We start from the raw sequence: 25480 nt of genomic DNA, 5'->3' as shown, positions 1-25480 counted from the left end.
TCATGCTTGAAACAGGATAAATCTTCGATCTTGAGAAAGCAATTCTTTCTTCCAGTATAACGACAAGAAATCTAGTGTGAGGCTGTGAGATATGGCTTATAGTCAAGCATTGGGGACGAACTTTGAGTAATGGGATGATGAGTATTCTAAAAGCGAGTTTCTTCTAGCAGAACACACAAACGTTAGCTAAATTACCATTGTAAAAGGAAGAGTTGGGACTATGTGCAACATTGCAGATTCATTCGATCTAGGGAATCGTGCGAGCAAATGCTCCCTAGGAATGCTGCTCATGCACTTCTATGATAGCCGAGTCGGTGATCGGCTCTCCGCTAACCCCGGACCCTTGATCAATCTTCATCTCTACCATCAGGCCATCACACCATAAGCACCATGTGGAAAAATCTGACAAGTTCCCTCTCCCCATAAACATCATCAAATTTGTCAAGATGGTCGGGTCCATACCAAACGACATCTTTCAATTCTCTACAGTCGCCGCTCTCAAGGCCGGCTTCAACCAAGGTCAACCACGAACATCAGATCTCACCTCACACGGCTCAGACGGCATTGGTGTCTACGAAAATGGCAATCTCATGATGCTGAAATCCGGCCAAGCCTTCACCATCACCAAAGAGGGGAAAGCCAAACCAGCACCTGCAAACGCACGCCTTCCCCTCGCTCTAGTGACTGTTTATGAGCCTAACTTCCGTATCAAAATACCGTCCATAACCATAGACGGCCTCGAGGAGCTCACTTCTTCCGATGAATTGGGACCTACAAAAGGTGTCAATACGCTCATGCCATTCAGAATATTCGGCCGCTTCGAATCGATAGAGTTTGAACATGGGCCTGGCCGCAACGCAATCGATGGTGTCATTTTCGGTTTCATTGTGCCGGAATGGATGAAGGCTATCAGTGGACCGCGTATTCATGCACACTTTCTGGATACGAGCGAGGAGGTTGGTGGCAGGGTGACGGACTTCCAGATGGCGGATCAGGCGTTGTTGGACTTTGCAAAGTGTGGGAGGTTTCATTTGGGGTTTCCGCAGGGAGAGGAGTGGGAAAATATCAAGCTGTGATGAAAGTTTTCGTACTGGAATGAATCGGAGACTTTGCAGATGACACAAGAGATTACATGACGAGGATAATGATAGGAAATGATACCGATGAAGTATGATTGCATACGAACCTAGCGAATGGATATGATTAATTCAAACAAGAGGAACTATGTGGGATCGGATCTTTCCTTTTTCATCGTTTTTCCTGTGCCTCGGCTTGGTGTTAATTGGTTTTGCAAGATTGTGGGTTGCGGCTCTCCTTCTAGACATAAACTCTGTGCACGCTTTGTGGCAGAAGCTGTAAATAAACCCAGCCGGCCTTTCCGAGGTGCGGATCATTACTAAGAGCATTCACGAGATCTTACACTTACCAAAGCGCTAGTTGTAAGGTCGGTATTCCGCCTGGTAGTTCATGTGGGACTAGCGGCAGCGGCTGCGGCGATGCGCTCGGAGGCCTTCCTTATCAGGGGGCTCCGCCTCACATGTGGCGTCAGCAGCTTGAGAGGTACCATAGCAACACCTCAGCCTCGACTACAGTCACCACCTTCCTTGCTTCCTCCACCTCACAAACAGCTTCAACCACATGCGCGAAACTGCCAATATGACGAGGAACCCTCCTGCTCTACGCAAAGCAACTTCGAATGCCGATCTGTACTCTGACCCGTCACCGCCTCGCCCGTTGCGACCCTCGTCCTCGGTGATACTAACACGCGCGCATACCACCGCGTCTCTGCCATACATGCAACGTCCAGACAGGGGGAACTTAGCAAGAGTGTGGAGGACCCGAGAAGGTAACTCTGATACGAGCAACCGTCATAGTGTCGCAGCATCATACCCTGACTTGATTCGTGCCTGCGACGACGACTACCCGCCCCCAGCAAGGCAACAGAACCCTCCGCCTGTACCCCCCAAGATTCCCGAAGTACCCAGTGAGCAACCCGAGACGGAAATGGAGGCTCCTAAGACTGTACCTTCTCACTGCTGGATCCCGGTACCTTCGCGTACCAAAGAGGACCCGGCAAGCTACACGAAGCCTTTCACCGACTACATGACCAACAACCCTACCATCTTCCACGCCGTCGATGCCGTCGCAAAGGACCTCGAGAAAGATGGCTACAAGAAGTTATCTGAGCGGGACGCATGGGAGTTGAAGGCTGGAGGCAAATACTACGTCGAGCGCAATGGTACTTCGTTGATTGCTTTTGCTGTTGGAGACAAATACGCGTCCGGCAACGGTGCAGCAATCGTTGCAGGACACATTGATGCTCTGACCGCGAAGCTCAAGCCCATCCCTACGTTGCGCACCAAGGCTGGCTATGTGCAGCTTGGTGTAGCGCCATATGCTGGTGCGCTCAGTGACACCTGGTGGGACCGCGATCTTGGTATTGGCGGCAGAGTGCTTGTCAAGGAGAACGGCAAGATTGTCACAAAGCTTGTCAAGCTGGACTGGCCCATTGCGAAGATTCCGACTTTGGCACCGCATTTTGGCGCTGCTGCCAATGGCCCGTTCAACAAGGAGACCCAGATGGTCCCGATTATCGGTCTCGACAACAGTGATATGGGACCTTCTTCGAGTGAGAACGAGGCAGAATTCAAGGCCAGCCTTCTTGGTGGAGAGGGTGCTTTTGCCTCCACTCAACCTGAGAGGCTCGTCAAGGCTATCTCCAGAGAGCTTGGCGTCACCGACTGTATGTTACCATATGCTCCATCTCTGAATTCCACGCAACTAACCATCAACAGACTCCAGCATCGTCAACTGGGAACTCGAGCTCTTCGATACCCAACCCGCCCGAACCGGCGGCTTAGACAAAGAATTCATCTTCGCAGGCCGTATTGACGACAAGCTCTGCTCCTGGGCCGCTGTCCAAGCACTCCTTAACTCGGCGCCCACGCTCTCAAGCTCCTCGCAAATCCGCATGGTCGCCCTCTTCGACGACGAAGAAGTCGGCTCCCTCCTCCGCCAGGGCGCCCACGGCAACTTCCTCCCCAGCATCATGGAGCGCATAGCGGAGGAATTCGCACCAAACGGCAAAACAAGCAGCGCCCTCAGCCGGACCTACGCCAACTCATTCCTCGTCTCGAGCGACGTCATTCACGCTGTGAACCCCAACTTCCTAAACGCTTACCTCGAGAACCACTCCCCCCGCTTGAACGTGGGCCCCGCTGTGTCAGCCGACTCAAATGCGCATATGACGACCGATGCCGTCTCCACGGCTATCCTGCAGCGCTGTGTCGATCGCGATGTGGGAATCCGCAAGACGGATCCTAAGCTCCAGGTATTCCAGATTAGGAATGATAGCCGTAGCGGAGGTACTGTGGGACCGATGCTCAGTGCTGCGACGGGAATTCGGGCTATTGACTGCGGTATCCCGCAGCTAAGTATGCATAGTATCCGCGCGACGACGGGTAGTCTGGATCCCGGATTGGGTGTGTTTACTTTCCAGAGCTTTTTGGAGAACTTTGAGGCTGTTGATCAGGAGTTCAAGTGAGAGCATTTCAGACTTCTTTTTGTCTCTTTCCTTTCTTCGCTCTCGTTCGATAGCAACGTTGGCGGACGCGACACGTGTTGGGGTTATTGAATCATGGTAATTACGTACGCACATATATACATGACGCGACTTTGTACAGTCAGCATTCGGCAGTTATAAAGCAAAGAGTCCAATCGTCATATTCGTCACACATGCTAAGCCGATCAACTATGAAAATTAAACATCTCCCAAGGCCCTCCAGCGCCATCCTTTGGCAAGATAAATCCCGTTAACTCCATCATGATGCCGCAAAAATTAAGATCATACAACGTAAACAGCTCTTCATGGACCGTTGGGCCGCGAGGGCATCTCTTCGTCTTCATCTGCGTCTTCCGGGTGGCTAGCTGCCCGTTAGTGGCGACTCATGCTCAGAGCGGCGGACAGCAAGACTTACCCTAGCAGATCCTTGACGTTTTTCATCTCGTAATGCTTCTTGCGCAGCTCCTCAAACTTGCGGTGCTTCTCCTTTTCCTCCTGTGTCGCGTTGGGGAGTAGTTCGCCGTGGTAGCCTTCGTCCGTGTCCATGCCCTCGCCAACAATGACTCGCTTCTCGCTATCGGGCGTGTGTGAGTGGCGGGCCTGTAGCTCGGGCTGGCCGAGGTCAAACTCGGGGATATCGTCAATCTTTGGCTTGCGCTTCGCCTTGTCGAGCTCGTCGACATTGAGCTCCTGAGCATTCAGCATCTCGACTTCCTCTTCATCCTCAGCGGGGTCGTATTGCTTGGCATAGGGCGTCTTTGGCTCGTCAATCTTCATGGTGCTGTCACGGTTCTGCTCGTTGAGGTAGAGATTGGCCTCGTCCCACTTGAGCTGGGGGCTGGCGTCGCCTGTGGGGTCTGCGCCCGATTGGCGCCGCGACGCCAGGCCACGAGGGTTTGACGACGAGCGGCGGTGGGCGCCAGCATTGCGTAGCGTGTTCTCGAGCACGATTTCCTTCTCCGACAGCTCACGGCCAAGCTGCGGGCGCTCCGAGGAAATTGGGCTCGTGGCAGGCGGCAGGTCGCGAGTAGGCGATGTGTGTGAATTTGAGCGGTAAGAGGTGGAGTTCTTGAGGATACCTGGGCCTGTTAATCAAGGGTGCGGGCGAAGCGGGGTATTTTTCACGGGCGCACCCTTTGGCCGCTCAGGATGCGAGGTGGGCGAGTGCAGCTGGGGCGATTGTGCCGTCATTGCGTAGGCGATGGATGGTGGTGTGATTGCTTCTTTTCAAGAGAAGAAGGGCTGCTGGGCACGTGCAAGAGAGCAGTGGTGCGGGGCGTGAAGTCGGGTGGTTGGGAGGTAGCAGTAGTGGGATGGGAGCGGGAGACTGGCGTGGAAAAGCAAAAGTGGCGGGGGCCGGGGGAGCTTTGTATGGAGAGGAGGGAGAGGGGGAGAAGAGGCAGACAAGCAGGCAGCGCAGGAAGCGATAGGGTCGGGTTAGTGAGGCCGCCGAGGAAAGCGCAGTCGGCGTGGTGGGGGTGCGTTGTCCTGGTGAAGACACAGAGCACCGAACGATGACGTCGGCGGGATCTTTGTTTTGCACCCCCCGCCCGCCGGTTGCTCTGCCTGCAAGGGCGGCAGGGCTAGAAAGGACAAGGGGAGACTCCCCGCAGCGCACGACTATTCCAGCGACCTACATACACCTCCGGGCTTAACGCGGCTGTCATTGTCTGACAGATGCAAAATGCGGCCGCGCCATGCCCGACTGCTCGATAGACTACACATGTACACAGTAGGGCGAACATCAACACTGGGGCGGACCCATGACGACAAGCGAGGGCTTGCTCCACCCATTGGGCAGCACACTGCGACGCTTGTAAGACTCGCCCCCATGGACTCGCGCATCCTGACAATCACATGCAAACGGGAGGGGCGCACGTGAAGAGCTATGCAGGTGCGCTCCTGTATGGAATGCTGTCGGTCGTGTACGCAATCCATCTACAAGCTCTCTTTGGGCCTTCCGTCCACCCTGCATGGACAGGGAATCCATGGCTACAGCGGCACATAGCGCCAGGCTACTGTCATCTACCACCGACCATCAACACCAGCATTGCCAAAGTGTACAAGGTTTGGCTTGACTGCCCACCCTCCACTCGGGTCTCATGAGACGGTGGTGATGCTGCTTGGGTTGCAATGCTGCACACGGGTAGGAGCTATCGCCGATACGCTTCGTGGATTGGGGACTGCTGGGCAATCACCAATTAGCACACCTGGTTCTCAGAGCAACCCCAGCCACACAAACACACACAAGATACAGCCAATCGCTTCAGACTTTGCCTTTGAGCTTCATGCTCAACCAAGAAATCGCTTGCGCGATAGTGTACATCTGGCTGAGACTCAGACTACCAGAAGTGGTCCACAAGGACCCTCATCCCCAGCCATGGCGTGACAAAATTAGCGATGCACACATACAAAAATCAAGTCGAGACGGCCAGCGGCAAACAGCTGCCGTCTCAACGCGTCAAGCGCGTGATGAATAAATGTCCCTGCTTTCAGGTCATCACCGCATCATGGAAGCCGCGAAAAGCGGCCCTCGTGATGATGGTTTTAGAAGAGGATGGCTCGTTCTGGGCCAGTTGTCCGAGTTGCCAGCTGAGTAGAGAGTGTCGAGCTGGCAGTTGTTACGAGTCAAAGGCCGGTGTTGAAGAAGAAGAAGAAGAGAAGAGGGCCCGGTCGCGCGAGCAAAGAAGAGATTGTTCGGCTTGGCGCATGACTAAGCCACCATCCCTGCCGCGCAAGGCGCGCGCCTGAGCTGCAAGTGTGCCAACCTCTCAAACGTTTTCTCAGTACGCTCCACTATTCGGCATTGCATACCACACATCCCACCACCCTCACCGATCCCACGCACTCCGTCTTCTCCACATTCTTCTGTACCATCACATCATCCATACGCCCGCACAGCCTTCGCCCGCACCACGATCAAAACTATCGCAAACCACACCCCGCCCGCTTCACACGCACATTGGCCCTTCGACCTTCTAGCTCGCATACTTACAACTTGCTTTCAAACGACAACGCCAAAGCCGCTTTTGGATAGCCCACTCTTCTTCTTCTTCCTCTTCTTCTTTTGTATTATTTACCAACTTGCCACTGCTGCCAATGGACAACAGGGAGAACCTCTGGACTCGGCGCTCCAAGTATGTTCGCATGCACCCCCGCACCTTCGCTTCACACCTACTGACCCGCGTTCAATAGCACCAGCAAGCTCTCCCTCTCCATGTCGCATTCCGAAAACAACGATAAATCCGAACCACACCAGCGCACCGTTTCCGCAACCAAACGCTTCGGGGGCGACTCGTCCCACGGCGGCCGAAATCCTTTCAACGCCATCCCCCCATTGACACCCGGCGGGCTTGCGTCGCCCACCACGGGAGGCTCGTCTGCCTTTGGGCTCGGCTCAGGCGCATTCGCCTCGTTTGGCTCCGCGGCCAAGACCCCCAAGACGCCAGGAACAGCCTTTGACTTCAAAGCCGCAGCCATGTCGTCCACAGCGCCTACAACCCCCTCTGAAAAGAAGGACAAACCCGTGAGCAAGGTGGTCAATAGCATACGAAAAGAGTCTATAGCCACGGCGCCAATACAAGAAAACGCTGCGAGCCCGTCCGCACCGCCAGACTTTAACGCGCCGTGGCCGCTCAAGTACACCTGGGCGGTATGGTACCGCCCACCCACGGCCAAGAACGTCGACTATGAAAAGTCGATTGTGCCGCTCTGCAGATTCAGTACGGCCCAAGAGTTTTGGAGAGTCTTTTCACACCTCAAGCGGCCTTCGAGTCTGCCCTCCGTGTCCGACTATCATGTTTTCAAACAAGGCATACGACCAGTCTGGGAGGACGACGAGAACAAACGAGGTGGCAAATGGATCATGCGCCTGAAAAAAGGTGTCGCGGACCGTTACTGGGAAGACCTGTTGCTTGCGCTCGTTGGGGATCAATTTTTGGAGGCGGGCGATGAATTCTGCGGCTTTGTTCTGAGTGTCCGGAGCGGCGAGGACGTCTTCAGCATCTGGACAAAGAGTGATGGAGTCAAGAACGTCAAGATTCGGGATACGATTCGGCGAGTGCTCAAGCTGCCAGAGGGCACTAACATTGTTTGGCGAAGTCACGATGATAGCATTGCTCAGCGTTCAGCCATCGACCAGGCCCGCCATGAAAAGAACCTCATGGAGAAGCGAAGGGTGACATCGACCGAAGAGAAGCCAGTGGCCGGTTCTTAGATGGTTTGCGGGTCACCGAGCGATTGACTTGTTCTGAGGCTCGGCATCAGGGTCACACGCTCGTTGCGTTGTTTCGGCAGGCGCAGGCACAAGCGCAGGCGCACCTGCGTTACCAGACCCACAAAGCATTCTATGTACCACCAGCGGGGGCCACGGGCAGAAATGCCATGCCCTTGTCGAGCGCGTGGAATCTACTGCGGGCTCTCCCTGCATGTAAGGCATATGAACCGTTGGATCAGCCCTTTTCTGGCCCGGTCATTGCAGACCATGCCCACCACCATGCACAGCGTTGTATCGCAGCTGGTGTTGTGCGATTTCGGTCAGCTTCCTCCGAAGCTAGCATCCACGCAGATGCATGTCACATAGACCTGTGACCATGAATGATAATACTATGTACACCTATGCGCACATGGCTAGTGCGCTTCGTTGCCTCGATTCAATCCCATGCTCTACGTGATGCTCTACATAGTGTATTTGGACTCTCATGAGCGCGAAGCAAAGAAAGCAGCACAAGCATCTTGTTGAATTGCAGAAGCCACCCGTCTTTGTAGTCCAAACAGGCTTATCTGGGCGGGGCGCACGGACGTCATCGCGAACTCACCTGCTGGCGCAACTTCACCTCCACATGCCCCACGGCGCGCGTTTGCGCTTTGTGCCTTTTCTTCGCGCATTTTGAGGGTTAGCGTCCGCATCCAAGAATGCCACCTCTGGTCGCTTTGCCACCGCAATGCTACACTAATGTTGTCTAACCTCATCAACGGCATAATAGCTGTTGCCGGAGGCCACTCAACCACAGACGTACGCGCACTTTTCTTTGGTCGCCTTCCCAGTGCCTTGCCTTGGGCCCTGCCCCTTCACTTTGCACATGTGACGAAACACTGCCGCTTCTCCCAGCTGACACCATGCTGCTACAGGCAAACGATGCCCCCGCCCACTCGCCGACTCTCGACCTGCCTCCACTTCCCTTGTCTAGGGACTCACCACCCACCTCAAGATCCACCCCCGCTGTCATAGACCTCTCTTCGCCCACAAAGCCCCCAAGAAAATCCCAGCGCGACGAGCAACGGTCTGAGAAATCTCTCCCACGGTCATCAAAACGTGCTATAAGCGAGGACGAGAGGCGTCTGGTTGGTGATTACAAGTAAATTACCACGACCACTGTGAATAGTAAGAGGGAAAATGCTAATAGTCGATCAGAAATCCAGCAGATGCGGTTTCTATACCCGACCCGTCGACCTGGATGCCGGATTCGCGAACCATGCACAACAAGGTATGTCTGTAAGCATCTATGATTGTGAACCTCAACACTGACATCTTGAAGCCGGGCGCGAACAAGGGATACAGGCCAGTCGATACAATCAACGGCATAGCTCACGCAACAATTCGGAAGCCTACAACGTACGGGAAACATGCCCGTTCCCGTCCCGTGTTAATAGGCCAGTCGCCAGGTCCGGGTCAGACAGCCTACTCCGAGTTCCAACGAAGCAAGGCACCTATCACACCAAGTCGACATGGATTGTCACGAGGGGAAGAGGATAAACGGTCTGGCGGGCCTTCATCCGCAAAGCGCAGGAAGATTGAGCATGTTATAAACCTAGACGATGACGAAGACGATGAAGCCATGGTGGTAACGCGGTCTGAAGCGTCTACCCCTCGCAGACTATCTGATGAAAGATCAGTCTCGGCCATGTCATCGCAATCACGTCTCAGTATTGGGAGTGGGAGCACCAGAGCTGAATTCAAGATGCACCGAGCCGCAAACGAGTTCCGAGAAGTCGAGGGTCTCATTAATCCTGGAAAAAAGCCCAGAGAAGCAAATTGCAACAAGCGCCAAGCTCGCGGGAATAACTCCCCTGTCCGCCGTGGCACCCTCTCTGATGAGGCCCACCAGTTCATTTTACGGGGTCTTAAGCCAGGCGACCCTCCCCGTAAATCCGTAGAGCGACCAATCACTTCTGAACATTTCCCTAAAGCTCGAATCAACGAATCAACTACAGAGCAGCCAGTTACCAGCCGCTCCGTCGCTAGCAACAGCGACAATCTCCGTACTCAACATCGACCAGTACCTAAGCAATTGGACCAAATGGAAGATAGCGACAGCGCCGATGAGCTTGCCATTTCACCCATTGCTACCAGGAAGCAGACACTGTCACCATCAAAAGTAAAGAAGGCCGTGCAAAGTGGTGCCAAACGAAATGGACACGGTAAAACCGGTAGTGATTCTTGGCCGTTGTCATTCGCAAGGTCATATGACTTTGACGGGGCCAGCTCCAAAATGGAGGATAGGCATGCTACTCTGGTTCTGCGAAGCGACCCGAAAGGCTTGCGCGTCCAGAAGTACAGCACAGAGGGCTATGAGACAGTAATCTTAATCCATTCTCAAGAAGTTAATAAGGTCCATGCAGACGAAATAAGCCGTGTTCGCCTAGAGGGACCCAGAAATGCTCATGGCAACATCCCCATATTTGATCTTGAGTTTCTCAACTCAAATGACTTTCTGGCATTCTGCAATTCACATGCAGCGTCTCTGACAACGAGTGGCAAGATTCTTTGGAAAGAAAAGTAAGAGTGAACATGGAGTCACCATCAGCCACCTACTGACGTTGTTGCAGTGAACACATGCGCCGACTGTTTACCACGCCTCTCCGAGCAAGGAATGATAAAGTAGCAATGTCTGAAGTATCAGATAACGCTGTCAAAGACTCGAAGAACCATGATACGCATTCCGAGCAGGTGGAGAAGCCACGAGAGCGGCGCCAAGAAAGGGGGGTCGAGGACAGATCCACCGTTAACACTACGAAAACAGCCACAGCACTGGCTCGTTCATCACGCTCACGACCATTGGCGTCCACACGTCTTGCAAGGGATAGTCCTGATATTGTCGAGGTGCCAAAATACTCGATTGACAAAGGACTAGGACGACCCTGGACCAAGTAAGTACCGAAATTCAATGGCATGATTTCGCTAATCACATAAAGGTCTCTTGAGTATGGGGAAGGTCGTCAGCGTGCTATAGTGCACTTTGATGACCTGCCTCGCCTGGACGAAGAAGAGTACTTGAATGACAGTCTGATAAACTTCTACATGATGTGCGTGCATTGAAGTCTCAGCTCATGCGACTGCTAACAACAAGAAGCTATCTCTTCAAGAAGCTCAACGTACCTGCTGACAAGGTCTATTTCTTCAACACCTACTTCTTCACCCGACTCACAGAAAATGCTGGCCGCAAGTCGATGAATTACAAAGCTGTTGAGCGCTGGACGTCCAAGATTGACATCTTCACCTACGACTATATCGTTGTACCCATCAATGAATCACAGTATGTCAAACTCATCTACTTTGCAGAACATACTGACCTCTCATAGGTCTCATTGGTACTTGGCGATCATATGCAACGTCTCAAACATCCAGCGCAAACCTGTGCTCGAAGATTTCGATGACCCACATCTTCGCATACAAGAAGCAACCGAATTACCTATCGTATCAGCTACAGCAAGCGACGAGGAAGAGCGCAAGAAGTTGCAGCAGGTGTCAAATCCAAACTCACCAACGAAAGTCGAAGAAATACAGAGCCAACAACACGAAGATCCCAACCTTTTCGATGAGGCGACAATATCCCTAGTTAACCGTGATGACCCTGGATCACGAGTTCAATCCCGAACCGGGGCTGCCGAATCCAATGCACTAACTCTGGAGTCGGAAACTGAAAATATGGAGACAGTGCAGACGGCTAGTGATGTAGAAGTCACATCCCGAGGAAAGCTGGTGCAATCAAGTCTATCATTTGCTAAGAACAAGAACAAACGCAAGGTTGTCCCTAAGAGAGATCCTACTCAACCAGTAGTTGTCGTTCTCGACTCTCTTGGGGGGATTGCCCGTAGTGGGGCAGTCCGCACCCTCAAAGACTGGATAGCAGCAGAAGGCAAAAGCAAGCGGGGCATGGAAGCAGTCATCAAAGAGAACGGCTACTACCCGAAAGGCTCTCAGATTCCCATGCAGAACAACTGGACCGACTGTGGTGTTTATTTGCTTGGTTACATCGAGAAGTTTTTCCAGAATCCGGACGAGTTCATGCACAAGCTATTGACGGGAACCATGTCGGCTGAGGAAGACTGGCCAGAGCTCAATCCTTCAGTTATGAGGCACAAAATGCGAGAAATCATATTCGAGTGCCATAAGCAACAAGAGGAGGCAAGGGCGGCACAGAAAAAGGCAAGGAAGGAGTCGACGCAGTCGAAGGTTTCGCCTGATCCAACAACGAAACAGACGCCCCAGGGAACCTCTTGTGAAAGATCGCCGGGTTCAAGGACGGAGGCCAAAAGTGATAAGCATGCTACTGGTGGAGATGACCTACCGCGAGCTAAACCGTCCGTTACTTTACCTCTTCCGAGACTCGCTTCGCCTTTTGAACCTAACAAGGACAGCTCAGCCTCAGTCAAACACTCGTTGCAGGGAGGTGCGGCTAAAGATCCAGATTCACCCCCAACAACCAAGTCTCCAGCCAAACCGGGGTTGGCCAACCATTCCAGCGTGCCACCAAGACGCCATAGTCCTGAGGTCCGCATAAACAGCAGGACTGTTCAGTCACATAAGTCAACCGACGACACGCATAGCAGTCCCGACAGACTTACTGGCCAGACTGGACATATTGATCAAATGGACCAAGAATCCCGCTCATTCAGCCTTAGCAAGCGCCAAAGACATGACAACCACGACCATCCAACGGGCTTACCAAATGCCAAAAGACCACAGATGGATCCATCATTGAGGGGAAAGAGGGATGGAAATTCTGGAACCAAGGCACAGTCCCCACGTAGTCGTGAGGGTAGCGCGCCGGATGTTCCTATTGAAATCAAGGATTCGCAAGAGGCGGAGGTTGCAGGTCCGGGGCTGCGTCCTCCTTTGCAGCCTCGTGTCGGCACACGTCACATGCCGTCACAACCACCGAGACCGATACAGATGCTTCAACCCTCACCTTCCTTTGAGGAAATTCCCCAGCTACCGCCGCGCAGCAAGATTGTCGAGCCCGGGAAACAGGACGCATTAACTGGTAGCCAGGTCGATGATGATTATGAAAGAGACCATGCTCGTCGATCCATAGCACCAGGCCCAAGCCAGCCCAGCCAAAACTTGCAACGAAGCGAAGAGGGGACTGAGGACCCTGTGGAAGCGATTTCACAATCCACCGACCAAATGCAGCTTGATGGGACTCAAGATAGCATAGTGCGAGAAACACCTGAACCAGCGAGAAGTCCCGCCACCACATAAGACAAGACAATCTAGGTCGGTTTACCAATTATTTAACGGAACGATACCAGTACGGCTTTCGGGCACCTCTGTAGCATTTCTTCCCATTCAGTTTTGCGTCTTGTTCTTTCTAGCATTTTTTCCTTCCTATTTCTTAGCATGGCGATGGCGTTGCTTGCTACAGATACCAAAAACCGGCGGGGGAGGGGACCCCTATTCTGCACTTTTCCTTTCCTTTTCTATTACACATATGCCAGTTCGACCGACAGACGATATCACCAGAGGAGGGGCTGTGTATTCTGGCAATGCAATGCAAAAGCAGAAGAAAAAAGCCCAATCCACAGATGAGGAAACAGGAGGGAGGGAGGGATGTGCTAAGATGTACTAATAACGGACTCTGGTTTTTATTTATACTGCACTCTCGAGTATCTTGCTGCTTGCCCTGCTGCTTTCTTGATTCAACTGCCGTGTTATATCGCCATTTGCGCCGCGGCCCCCAGTTGGATCGCCCTGTGCTGCTGCTACTGCATTGTCGACATCTGCGCGCATTCGTTAGCATACACACCCTTTCCCCTTTCCTTCTGACGACGATAATTTTTTTCTAAAAAAAAATATCTCACCTTCAAGTTCCACCCCACCAACCCACCTCCCCATCTTCTCCCTCACAAACTCTGTAAAATCCCACTCGTCATCCTCCAATCTATGCTCGCCTGCAACCCAAATATACGTTTCCGCCTCTACTTCCTCGTCGCCCTCGACATTATCCTCCTCTTTCTGGGCCAAATCGCCCATGCCCTCGTCCTTCACTTCGCGACTCGTAGAGGGAAGAAGAACCCTGACCCCGACCTTCCGCCTCACATACTCACTCCCCTCAAACACATCGAGGCGCCAGATATCGCCGTCGGTGAGACCTTGCACGAGGGTTCCTCGTACCGAAGCGGCAGTGCTGACCGGCACGACGCCCGGGTAATCCGCACCGCGTACTTTGCGGCGCTGGTGCGCGTGCAGGATTGCGGGTTGGATTTTCAGGAGGGAGGCGTGGGCGGGGGTCGGAGGGCTGGGTGAGCCCCAGATTACGCGGTGGAGGACCGGAGGCGCCATTAGGGTGCCGTAGAAGAAGGCTGTGTGGGACATTTTCTTCTTGGCTTTTTTTTTGGGGGGGAAAAGAAAAATCTTGGTGTGCAATTGTTCTTTTTGGAGAGGGAAAGTGAAGAGGCAGGTTATGTACGTGGGCTGGGGGGGAGGGTTTGTTTGTCTTTTTTGTATTTGGGAGGATGGATGGGGGGGGGGGGGGGGGGGGGGGGAAAGGATTTGGGGTATATGGGATATGAGGCGGATTAGGGCGATAAGATACGAGGGAGTTTATCGGGTTATCGTGCTGCGCGTGTTCAGCCCTATGGGTGGATTGGGCTGGGGGACCGGAGTTTGGGTGGAGATTTTTGGTCCGCGGTACTAACTTGCTAGTTTACATGGTGCATTTCCCTCCTTTTTCTTTCTCTCTTCCCTATATTATCCCGCGCGGCTGGGCTTGTTTTTTTTGGCAGCAACGGTTACAACGCTAAACGGTTTACGACGGTCACGTGCTTGTTGTTTTTATTGTTTTTATTGTCTTAAGGGATCCCATTTGAAGGATTCTGTTAAACGAAGGAGGAAAAAGAAGACGGCGTGAAGAAGAGTGGGTACAATATAAACAAAGGGAGGGGATTCCGACACCTGCCACAACCGTTCCGAACAATACCGCCTCGTCCTCCGCCCGCACACCCCCGACCGACCGCCCTCGACGAGCGAACCAACACAAGTATGTTCTTCATCAGCGCAATAGTAAAGAACATAGCGCCCATCTTGTACGCGGCCCGCACCCCTCTACCTCCCACGTCCATAATCTAACGCTTCCGTGCTTTTTTCCCCCCGTTCCAGCATAGCAACCAGCCCCATCACCAGTTATGGCGACCAAATCTACTCGATGCACCGCGCGCGCAGCTCCGCCGGCTTCTCCCTCGACATCCCCCTCATCATGCTCGTCGCCAGCATCCTAAAAGTCTACTACTGGTTCGGCGCCCACTTCAGCACCTCGCTGCTCATCCAGGCCCTCCTCATGATATGCGTCCACCTCCTCCTACTCCACGTCGCGCTCACAAATCGGCCCCCGCCCTCGCACCTGCCGTTCCAGCACAACGATGTGTCGAGTCGCCCCTACGACTTTTGGCAGTGGAGGGCGCCCCGCCCGTACTGGGCGTTTATCACGTATTTTGCGGGGAGCCTGCTGGTCTTGCACTTGCTTATGAGCTCGACGGCCGTGTTTGGGCCGTATACGGATTTGCTGGGCGGCATTGCGTTGACGATCGAGGCGACGCTGCCGCTACCCCAGATTCTGGCAAATTGGCAGCGGCGTGGGTGCAAGGGGTTCCGCCCGAGTGTTATTGTGAATTGGGTGATCGGTGATACGTTTAAGATGTGGTTCTTTTTTGCGAGTAGCAGTGGAGAAGTGCCCTGGGCGTTCAAGGCGTGCGGTATCTTCCAGGCGTGCTGCGATTTGGGGCTTGCGGCGCAGTATTTGGTTTGGGGAGATGGCCCGGCTGGGGTTGAGGGGCTGGGCAGGGAGAAGGAACTGAGGAGTCCGGTTCCGGGGGATGTGGATTGGAGTATAGAGAAGTTGGGGCAGGCGAGTGTCACCGGGGGGATTGAGATGAGTGATGCGCAGGCGTGGGAGAGACCTAGGGCTGGGTAGGGGACAGGAGGATTGGAATACAATTGGAGGAAATGCAGGGGGTTGAGACGAATGATATACGTGGACATCAGGCATGTCGAGCAACGTTGGATTTGAATAACAAGTTTAGAATTGATAGTACACTGTGAATATTGTACACTTGAATAGCAAGACATTATCAGGAGAAAGTGCTACTACTCTTTTATATGTCTACAGTGACTGACTGAACAAGCACGTCACTAAAGACCCTTTATCGGGAGCCAAGTGCCTGCAGTCCGCAAATTCTCTGACTAGCCAGGCTATATACAAGAAGATGTAAAATGCGGTAAAGGGGGTAGTAAGTGGAGGCGTGAAGTTGGAAAAGAGGATGAGACTATTCGCCGGGACATTGAGCTTGTAAATTCATGATGTATATACATTCAAATTCATTCAACTACATGATCAAAACAGAATACTATTTACTAGAAAGGGTAAAAAAACCGCACTCTTCACTCCTCCACCTCACCCCCCTCAACGTTCTCACGCAGGCACAGGCTCCGGCTCCACACTGGTAAGGGTAGGTACGACCGGCTTGATGAATCCCGCATCATCGAAGTAAACCCTATCGATGGTCGTTTCCCTGTGCGTTCCATCGCCGTTGGGAATAGCAAAGCGGTGGTATGCAATGTACCAGTCATCGGTACCAGGCACGTTGAGAATAGAATTGTGACCAGTAGCAAGGATACCCAGTGTAGTGTTCTTCTGCAGAATAACACCTCGGTACGTCCAAGGACCGTGGACGCTCGTCGATGTTGCGTAGCCGACACGGTAGTTCTCTGAGCCGGTGTCGTCGATGGAGTAGGTGAGGTGGAAGAGACCCTTGCGGTAGTTGATGAAGATGCCCTCGCGGAAGTCGGTGAGGCCGCTGATGGCGCGGGTGGTGCCATTCTTGAGGGAGATCATGTCGTCGGCGAGCTCGGCGTAGAGGGCTGGTGTGCCGTTGCCCCAGAAGATGTAGTACTTTCCGGTGGTTGGGTCGCGGAATGCGGCTGGGTCGATTGCCTGGCCGGTCTTGAGGGTGCCGTCGTTTAGGATCATGGCTTTGGGCTGGGCGGTGAATGGGCCTTCGGGGGAGTTTGCAACGGCGACGCCAATGGTTTTGCGGTCGTACGTGGGGTTTTGGCCGCTGAAGTAGAAGTAATACTTGCCACCCCTTTCAATGATGGTTGGAGCCCAGGCGTTGCCTGTTGCCCATGGTACGTTTCCGCTTGTGCCATTGAGGGTTAGGAAAGGCTTCTCTGATCGAGCCCATGAAACAAGATCTGGAGACTTCCAGGCGTAGAAGACATTACCGCCCCAGCCTGGGAAGCCGTCGGTTGTGACATAGAGATAGTAGTTCTTGCCAAAGACTGCGATGTTCGGGTCGGCATAAAGGCCTGGGAGAACAGGGCTTCCTGCTCTGGCACTCAAGCGGGAGCGGCTGCGAGGAGCAAGCGAATCGGAGCGGCTTGCAAGTCCCGATCGTAGGTTGGCAAGTTCACTGGCAGTGACTGGGATGACGGTTCCGTGGCGCGGGCTGCGTGGAAGACTGTAGGAGCTAGAGACCTTCCAGCTTGGCTTAGAGATGTCTGCAGTCTCGAGAGGAATATAGCCACGGCCCGTGTATTCATCCACGAATAGGTAGAACTTCTTGCCGTTGACGTCATTGTCGTTAGCCTTGAAGACAGTCGGTCCTTCAACGGCGCTGGTGCCGGCGTTGCGGCCAATGCATGCAGCAACTTGAGTCCATCCGCTCACAGGAGCAAGGAACGATGTTGATCGTTCTTGGATGATATCTTGACAGTTGGTGCCTGTACCTCCCTCGTCCTTGGTAAACCGGTAGTAGGTATTTCCCTCCTTGATAACGGTTGTGTCGATACGCGAAAGTCCAGCGTCTTGCCATACCTGAGGTTGGCTGAACGTGACAAAGTCTCGCGTGGTGACATACATCATCCGGTGGTAGGTACTTCCAGTACGGTTGGTGTCGCTTGGCTCGTAGAGCGAAGAAGCCCAGAAAACTACGTATGAGCCAATGCTGGCATCATAGTAGGCTTCAGGTGCCCATGTGTTTCCAGCAGTGGATGGAGAGACTTTGACGTGGCGCTGGGCTGACCAGGTCTTAAGGTCCTTCGATTCCCAGATCTCAAGGTAGAGACTGCCAAACTTGACTGCATCTCCCCATGAGGTACCGGATCCGATCGAAAGATCGGTGGCGAGCAAGAAAAACTTGTCACCCTCGTTTGATCGAATGACAAAAGGGTCACGCAGGCCCTTTGTACCTAGAGTAGAAGCCAGAACCGGCTGTCCGCCGTTCAACTCGTTCCACCTCAAAGCATTGTTGCCTTGACTGGCTGCCATGTAGATCTTCTCGCCAGCAATCGAGTTACCCGTGAAGTATGCAAAGGCGTAGCCCTCGAAAGGGGCGAGGGCTGCTGCTTTGCGGACATTGGCGTTGAACGTGCGGTTAGAAATGATTCCGTCGTGGTCAATGATTGCCGTAAGATCAACTGTCGTTTCCGCATCCTGTCGTTTCACGATACCATCCGCTGAGATAATTGATGGATGGCTGCTTGCCCAGGTGACCTTGAAGTCTCCAGATGTGTCTGGTAGGTGAAGATTGCCGCTTACATCCTCAATGTTCGTAACTGTGAGACTGTCAAGCGCCTGATCAATGTGTCGGCGCGATACGGCAGCATTCACAGTAGATGCCGACCACAGACCCCATGCGTATAGGGGAAAATTGTGAGTACGCATGGTCGGTTACAAGGTAGTGAGAAAGACACAAAACTGTTCCTGAACTGCTCCAGAACTGTTCACCTACTTCCATAATATACTTGATCCACCGGGTGGGATTTATCCCGAACAGGAACATGTCAGGTACACACATACCTGAATTCAGACACAATGTGACCTCATATGTTCGACCGGGGTGTAGAATATCCACGAATGCGCAGCAGTTAGTAAGATGGTTACAGCAGGTCGTAACTTGAGTAGAAGAAACCTAGAGAACATCATTCCCTTGAACAGCTAGATTGATCGGAGTGTAACCCGTATTGGTCAAGGCCACGGATAATCTCATGTACAAAATTCGGCCAGTCAGGGAACGAACGAATAATGACGCCGCACCCGAGGTCACACTCCAACCATTTTGCGGGGTGCAGCGCATAAAAGGTGGCTTGGCGACTCGGGAAAATGATGACCGAAGCTAACACATGACAACATTACTCTTCGATTCAGCCTCGTATTTCCATAAATGCTAACTTTCAGTGTAAATGGAAAGTTCGATGCTTTAACATTCTGATGACCTTAGTTAGTTCGGCATTACTTACGCGGCCGTGGGAGTGTCATGTGACATAACCACATGTATGTATGTGTAGATGGTGAGATGTGCAACCGTATCAGCATCTAACTTGGAGGCCACCGTCTTTATATGTATATACAAAGATATCGGGTCTCGGCTTATTAGTTCAACTGGTTAAGTACTTCAGAAGTACTGGTTATCGATGCCAAGGCAACACTCCTTGAAGACTAGGTTATCAGGCGGAGGAACGACGGAGATCCCTTACTCCATGGAGAAGGAGAAGACTGGCAAACATGTGAACTAAATGGAGATAGCCTATGGGAGTCTCACGTGGTCCGTACCTTGTGTAATTGTAGTGTTTTGTTGTAAGGATGTTCCTACTACCCAAGTACTTGGCAATACGAGCGAAAAGACGTCGGTGGCTGGGCATGCATGCCGAGACTAATTTTGGGCCCCAACGTGACCATACTCGCGAATCTGAGTGGCTAACGTTCTGCAGAATATCCGGTCTACAACTTTGGACTACATGAGAAATTTCTACGCTCCTCGATGCTAACCGCTAGGTTGAGACTCATGCTACTAGAAAACGGTTAAAAAGGATGTGAGAGATCAGAAAAGAAGGCAGATGCCCTTGGAATTTAGCTTCAAGAGCTCTTAGATTTGATCTGTCCATTTTTGCTACTCAGTGCATAGACGTATGTGTTCCACTGACTACATTCCGACGGCCCACTACTATCTGCTGTAGTATGCATGTCCAAGACCTGTGGCACCGCCGTTGAGACGGCTCAAATGCTTGTCGTGGGTACTCGATGTATTTGCCTCTCCCGGGAATGCCGTGATAGGTAATTGTTGAAAACTCTGAGAACTATAAGACCTTTTCAACATGTCAAACATGCATATCACAGCTCAGGCTCTTGACTCCTTAGGCAAATACCTTCAAGTCTTCAGCCGGCCACTCTCATTTTCAAAATGCGCACCTCCACAGCGCTAGCAGCCGTTGCTTTGACACAATCTACATTCGCAGCGATTGAGCCGAGGAATTTTATTTTCATCGTCCCCGATGGCATGGGCCCGGCCTCTCAGACCCTTGTCAGGACGTATTTGTCCATGATCAACGGTGATTCAACCACCCGAGCACCAAGAATCAAGTCACTTCCTCTTGATGTCACTGTCATTGGAAACACCCACACACACTCTTCCAACAACCTCGTGACAGATTCCGCCGCTGCCGGCACTGCTCTTGCAACTGGTCATAAGACTAACAATGGATTGATTGGACTTTTGCCTGACGGCAAACCAGTAGGATCCGTCATGGAAGCTGCAAAACTGGCTGGTTACACCACTGGTCTTGTTGTGACTTCGCCCATCAGTCATGCAACTCCTGCATGTAGGTTACTGCCCATACTCCATTTCTTAATCACCACTAAATGCTTGCAGCCTTCTTCTCCCACGCAGCAAGCCGTAATTCTCTAAATCAGATTGCGGAGCAGCTAGTCGGATATAGCCACCCCCTCAACATCAGCGTGGACTTGATGCTCGGCGGCGGACGCTGCGATTTCCAGCCTCAAAACGAAACCGGTTCCTGCAGGACCGACAACATCGACCTATTTTCCTATGCCAAGTCACAGGGTTACTACACAGCCCGCGACCGTGCTGGATTCGATGCTCTCGAGCTTGGTCTCGGGAACATCCAACTCCCCTATGTCGGCCTCTTCAAGGGCGGGGACCTCAGCTACGAGGTCGATCGCCAGCAACAAGCCGCAGAAGTACAGGAGCCATCGCTATCCGAGATGACAAAGGCGGCGCTCAACTCGCTCTCGCGCGGCAGCGAATCCAACGAAAAAGGTTATTTCCTAATGATCGAAGCATCGCGTATCGATCACTCATCCCACGCCCACGATTCTGTTGCGCATCTCCACGACGTACTAGAGTTCAACCGCGTGACCGATATCGTTACGAAGTGGATCGACGAGCACCCTGACACTGCCTTCCTCGCTGTTGCAGACCACGAGACTGGTGGTATTACCCTCCCGTCCGGACACAACCCTCAAGTTCTCCAACCAGGAAAGCACTCGGTTGAGTACCTGAGTGAACAGTGGAGCAAGTACAGTGGCACCGATGCAGCTGGTTTCCTCGCTAAGGAGATAATTCCTGCTTACGGCATCACCAATGTTTCGGATGCGGAGATTCAGACGCTGATTGCTAGTGAGAACTTTGCGCAGGAGTTGGCGGACCTGCTGAATGCGAGGGCGGGACTTGAGTGGTCGACTGGTGGTCACACAGGCGTTGATACAACACTGTACGGTTACGCTGTTGGTGAGATGGGTGATCGACTTGTCTTGGATATGTCTGGAGGCTGGGATAACACTGATATGCCCAAGTATGTTGCGAATGCGCTGGGTGTAGATATGGATGAGGTCACCGAGCTGTTGAACGCCCAAGGGAGAGCGTGGGTACCAGTGGATGCGCCACAGAGTTAAATGTGAGTCTATGTGCTGTTTTTAGACAAAATATCGTTGTATTCTAGTTTTTTTAACATGAAGATGAACTTGATAAGCTTACGTTCTTGATCTAAAAGTCACCAGTGACTGGCCTTGCTAAAATTCTGCTTTGTCTAGCTTTCCTCCACCAAACCGTATTACAACTTCTCAGTAGCGTGGCCAAAAAGTGCTTTTAAGCTAGCCACACCCGAGATCTTAGGGACAGAAATATCGAGTCTGGAGTTCTGCTTCCGCCAGATATGGAACTCTTATGCTGAAATCGAGCCCAATCCCAATCCAGCAAACTCTGGATCGGTAGGCAATTATCCTTCGTCCTCTGGCAAGACACACAAGAGACATTTTGCAAATCTTCGCACAAAAACGCTCATAGTTTCTATAGTCTTCAAGATAGCTGAAACAGCATGTGAATTGGCGATTCATGAATTGAAGTGATTGGCTGAGCTGCTAAGTTCGACCATAAGGGCTGACTTTCGAAAAAACCAAGCTTTGCATAAGGTCCGAGGCTCCGTGACGGTAGCGCTATTAGTGTCCAGGCCCCAGAGACCATCAAAAATTTCTCGAAAAGGGTGAGAAAAAGAGGAACGGGGGTCGTGTTCGTTGTAGACAGTCGGGTCCAGAATGCAAGCTGAGGCGCACAGAGGCTCAAGTGGGGCGCAGATACATGTTCAGATGCTTTGATCATCTTTCGCTGTGCTGGCTCCATCGCCGACAAGATTGGCTTCCTCTTTCTCTTTCTTCCGCGGAATATCGTCTGGATGAGGATTTCCCTCGTGATGGTCATCGGCACGTACCCGGCTCCAGACGACCATGAAGAAAAGGAAACCAAGTAACACGGCGATTATGGTGGGCGCCGCGGGGTGACGCATCGTGTTTCCGGTTCTTTTTGGCCTTCAATATTAATATCATCCAGCTGAATTCGGAGGTGTCAGCGACCTATTGCGCCTCTGATTTCAATTTACAGCCTTTGCTTTGTTTGCAAGGTGTTGTGTCGTTTTACGCGCAATAGCTAGTGGAGTGGAATATGATGCTGGAAAAGGGGTGTTTTAAATTCACTAGTAAAGATATTGGTAGAAGTAGACTGGGATATGATGACTGGGACTCAACACCTATTCCATTTGACAGCATTCCCGACGTTTACGTTGCGCTGGACATTATGCTTCACAAACGGCAGCTCTTGCCGAAGATTCCGCTTACATAAGATGTAAAGAGAGCTTTAGTATGTATTGGGAATAGCGTAGAGGTGGAAGTGGGGCCAGGGCCTGCTCAGCTGCAGGTTGCCCGGACGCGTATCGTCTCTACAAACACTAATCACAACCCTCACATGATCTCTTGACATGGACAACACCAAACCATGGCGCAAAATGCAAGGGTCTCTAGTATCACAGACGACCTGATCCGGTCACTTTTGACCTCTGATTCAGCAAAGAACAAGCAAGCCTACAAACACGCTAAAGAGATCGCAACACGCAACCTTCGAGGTCACCAATATGCGCGTACAAATCAGTTCGATGTCACAGCCAGCTTTGCAGGACTTGACGAGAAGTTTCGAGTCAAAAATCGAGATGATCTCGCTGATGCACTGCAGGTGCGGCTGCAAAAGCTCGAAGGATATACAAACAAATACAAACCTGAAATCTTAGCATTGTTGCTTCAATTAGCTGATCGGCCTCTTGAAAACACGCAAATCGAGGCACTGGACTTGCTAAGACCGCCAAGTCCACCTCCACCGCTGACATGGGCTGAGATCCTGCAAGATGATCCATATAGCGATGAAGATATATGGAAAGACATTGACTATGCTGGCGACTCCTCTGATGAGGAGAAGCCATTAAAGAAGCCCAAAAGGCGCCCAAGCTCACCGCCGACGAGTTTTGATGAAGATGCTACCTACGATCCGGAGTCTTGTGTTGCATCAACAGACAAAGAGATTGTGACAAAGCTAGAAGAAACACAATTTTGGAGCCGCCCTGTGAGCAAAGATAGTTCCGACGCAAGTATCACGGAATTACAGGCAGTAAAGGAGACACTGTTCATGATTGGTGGATTGAAGACAAGTCTATATGAAATAGACAAACAAAAGCGTTGTTTCCGCCACAATTCTAACTACGTTCTCGATCATACTCGATCAGCCTCCGTCGACCATCTGCTATCCCAGCTTGCGGAAATTGGCTCGCGATTGCAAGGAATGCGACAATGGACATTGCAACAGCGAACTAGCAAACGTTCATCATCACCTCTTGTCCAAACATTTGATGCTGCTGTGCAGAAACGACTACTCCAATTCGACCATCGCTTGGCAGATATGCAGCAGCAATACTTGCTGCCTGAAAACCCAATCCCGGTCAGTTTGCTCCAACTACACAGAGACATCCGGAAATTGTCGGCGCCCGTTCTACACTTAGCACCAATTGTGGCTCAGGTTGCTCGGGACCAAGCAACTCTGAAGGATAAACCTTTGGCGCATATCAATCCTTTCCGTCACCTGGAAGCCTTGTTCGAAGCGGCTACTTTGGCGCAAATGGCACTGGAGGATGAAATCTTCATGTATCTGTCGGTCGCCTTCTTTGAGTGTTTGCAGACATATCTCAAGCCAATAAGGCGGTGGATGGAAATGGGAGAGCTCGGATCCGACCAAGAAGCGTTTTTCGTCATGGAGAACGACGCCAAAAGCGAAACCTCCTCATTATGGCATGATCACTACGAGCTACGCCGTGATGGCCAGAACAAGCTACAGTTTCCTTCATTTTTGCAACCAGCGGTAAGCAAGGTCTTCAACACTGGAAAGAGCATTGTGTTCTTGAAAGAGCTGGGCATTTACGACACAGGTCTACATTCCGAGGTCCATGAGCCTAGTCTAGACCATGAGATGGTATGCGGTACTTCGGGCAATGCACCACTCTCACCCTTCCCAGAGCTGTTCCGCATGGCTTTTGAGTCATGGATTCGTAGCAAATATTCAATTGCTTCTACTGTACTCCGTCAGCACATTTTCGAGACCGACGGCCTCATGCACGTTCTCGGGGTCTTCGAGACACTGTACCTAGGCCGAAACGGATCCGTCTTTGAGGACTTCGCAACCACAATCTTCGAACGCATGGACGCCGGTAGACGAGGATGGAACGATCGCTACGTACTCACAGAAGTAACGCGAGGCATATACAGCACCATCCTGTCCACCTCCGAAGCCGACAAAATCGTCGTCCGATCCACCAAAGCAAGCCAAAACCACGGCAAATCTGTCAAAGATCTAGCTATCATATCAGTGGACTACGCAGTAAGTCAACCTCTCCCACCACCAATCCTCTTTTTCTGACTCATGTTCTCTCTTTCAAAAGATACCCTGGTCCCTCCAAAATATAATCCAGCGCACCTCCCTCTCAACCTACCACTCCCTCTGCACCCTTCTCCTCCAAATCTACCGCGTGAAATACCTCCTCCAACGTACACGCCTACGCGCCGCCCGAAGACCCAACCTGCCCCCCCTCCTCTACAAACTCCTCCACACCTTAACCTGGTTTACCGACACCCTGCGCTCCTACATCACCGAAACAGCGATCCACCTCACTACCCGCACCATGCTCTCTTCCATGCAGAAAGCACAGGATATCGACGAGATGTCACGAATCCATGTCGAGTACATGGCGAAATTGCGGCAGAGGACGCTGCTGTCGAAAGATGTGAAACCGATCTTCGCGGCGATACTCGAGATGCTGGATTTGGGCGTACTGCTTGCGAGAAAGGAAGGGAAGGAGCTGGGGAGAGTGGAGGCGGAGTTTAAGCGCTTGCTTCCGTTTATCAGTGCGGGACTGAAGAGTGTGGGGAGGGCGGGGGCGGAGCCTATGTGGGAGCAATTGGCAGATCGGTTGGATTGGGAGGGGAAGAAGGATCGGGTTTTGGTATAGAAGGAAAGGGCTTCAAGATTCGATTT

General features: G+C 52.1%; 11 protein-coding genes across 11 annotated transcripts; 7 read left to right on the top strand and 4 right to left on the bottom strand.

Moving 5' to 3' along the window:
- The first annotated feature begins 378 nt into the window (after positions 1-378).
- Positions 379-1176, top strand: PSV08DRAFT_289866 (uncharacterized protein). Its single transcript, XM_014226428.1, has one exon. It carries the CDS (start codon positions 447-449, stop codon positions 1074-1076), a length of 630 nt encoding a protein of 209 aa, XP_014081903.1. The 5' UTR covers positions 379-446; the 3' UTR covers positions 1077-1176.
- A 439-nt stretch (positions 1177-1615) lies between these two features.
- On the top strand, positions 1616-3765 carry PSV08DRAFT_409115 (aminopeptidase I zinc metalloprotease-domain-containing protein). Its single transcript, XM_014226429.2, has 2 exons — positions 1616-2743; positions 2796-3765. Exons 1-2 carry the CDS (start codon positions 1639-1641, stop codon positions 3542-3544), a joined length of 1854 nt encoding a protein of 617 aa, XP_014081904.2. The 5' UTR covers positions 1616-1638; the 3' UTR covers positions 3545-3765.
- On the bottom strand, positions 3705-4934 carry PSV08DRAFT_37854 (uncharacterized protein). The gene is made up of 3 exons (XM_014226430.2): positions 4696-4934; positions 3978-4641; positions 3705-3923 (listed from the first exon to the last, which is right to left on the bottom strand). Exons 1-3 carry the CDS (start codon positions 4751-4753, stop codon positions 3866-3868), a joined length of 780 nt encoding a protein of 259 aa, XP_014081905.1. The 5' UTR covers positions 4754-4934; the 3' UTR covers positions 3705-3865.
- A 1412-nt stretch (positions 4935-6346) lies between these two features.
- Positions 6347-8210, top strand: PSV08DRAFT_289823 (translation initiation factor eIF 4e-like domain-containing protein). The gene is made up of 2 exons (XM_014226431.1): positions 6347-6699; positions 6758-8210. Exons 1-2 carry the CDS (start codon positions 6662-6664, stop codon positions 7776-7778), a joined length of 1059 nt encoding a protein of 352 aa, XP_014081906.1. The 5' UTR covers positions 6347-6661; the 3' UTR covers positions 7779-8210.
- A 243-nt stretch (positions 8211-8453) lies between these two features.
- On the top strand, positions 8454-13046 carry PSV08DRAFT_409112 (uncharacterized protein; the record flags this gene model as incomplete). Its single annotated transcript, XM_014226432.2, has 8 exons — positions 8454-8576; positions 8693-8919; positions 8976-9048; positions 9100-10340; positions 10391-10711; positions 10757-10867; positions 10915-11097; positions 11144-13046. Exons 1-8 carry the CDS (start codon positions 8517-8519, stop codon positions 13044-13046), a joined length of 4119 nt encoding a protein of 1372 aa, XP_014081907.1. The 5' UTR covers positions 8454-8516.
- Positions 13047-13413: 367 nt separating this feature from the next.
- PSV08DRAFT_361417 (AIG2-like family-domain-containing protein) lies at positions 13414-14159 on the bottom strand (the record flags this gene model as incomplete). The annotated part of the gene is made up of 2 exons (XM_014226433.1): positions 13414-13564; positions 13646-14159. 2 exons carry the CDS (start codon positions 14157-14159, stop codon positions 13434-13436), a joined length of 645 nt encoding a protein of 214 aa, XP_014081908.1. The 3' UTR covers positions 13414-13433.
- A 516-nt stretch (positions 14160-14675) lies between these two features.
- On the top strand, positions 14676-15913 carry PSV08DRAFT_289794 (uncharacterized protein). The gene is made up of 2 exons (XM_014226434.2): positions 14676-14869; positions 14943-15913. The coding sequence occupies exons 1-2, from the start codon at positions 14826-14828 to the stop codon at positions 15751-15753; spliced, it is 855 nt and encodes a 284-aa protein (XP_014081909.2). The 5' UTR covers positions 14676-14825; the 3' UTR covers positions 15754-15913.
- Positions 15914-16135: 222 nt separating this feature from the next.
- Positions 16136-19113, bottom strand: PSV08DRAFT_409109 (glycoside hydrolase; the record flags this gene model as incomplete). The annotated part of the gene is made up of 2 exons (XM_014226435.1): positions 16136-18395; positions 19080-19113. 2 exons carry the CDS (start codon positions 19111-19113, stop codon positions 16252-16254), a joined length of 2178 nt encoding a protein of 725 aa, XP_014081910.1. The 3' UTR covers positions 16136-16251.
- Positions 19114-20020: 907 nt separating this feature from the next.
- PSV08DRAFT_177120 (alkaline-phosphatase-like protein) lies at positions 20021-21531 on the top strand (the record flags this gene model as incomplete). Its single annotated transcript, XM_014226436.1, has 2 exons — positions 20021-20438; positions 20489-21531. 2 exons carry the CDS (start codon positions 20021-20023, stop codon positions 21529-21531), a joined length of 1461 nt encoding a protein of 486 aa, XP_014081911.1.
- A 678-nt stretch (positions 21532-22209) lies between these two features.
- On the bottom strand, positions 22210-22462 carry PSV08DRAFT_289776 (uncharacterized protein). Its single transcript, XM_014226437.1, has one exon. It carries the CDS (start codon positions 22416-22418, stop codon positions 22218-22220), a length of 201 nt encoding a protein of 66 aa, XP_014081912.1. The 5' UTR covers positions 22419-22462; the 3' UTR covers positions 22210-22217.
- A 405-nt stretch (positions 22463-22867) lies between these two features.
- PSV08DRAFT_388842 (Spc98 family-domain-containing protein) lies at positions 22868-25454 on the top strand (the record flags this gene model as incomplete). The annotated part of the gene is made up of 2 exons (XM_014226438.2): positions 22868-24826; positions 24888-25454. The coding sequence occupies exons 1-2, from the start codon at positions 22904-22906 to the stop codon at positions 25452-25454; spliced, it is 2490 nt and encodes an 829-aa protein (XP_014081913.1). The 5' UTR covers positions 22868-22903.
- Positions 25455-25480: the final 26 nt, after the last annotated feature.

The sequence above is a fragment of the Bipolaris maydis genome (assembly GCF_028858645.1).
Source record: "Bipolaris maydis strain C4 unplaced genomic scaffold PSV08scaffold_5, whole genome shotgun sequence".
Classification (NCBI taxonomy): domain Eukaryota; kingdom Fungi; phylum Ascomycota; class Dothideomycetes; order Pleosporales; family Pleosporaceae; genus Bipolaris; species Bipolaris maydis.
The sequence above is the reverse complement of the archived record's forward strand: the minus strand, read 5'-3'. Positions and strand labels throughout refer to the sequence as shown.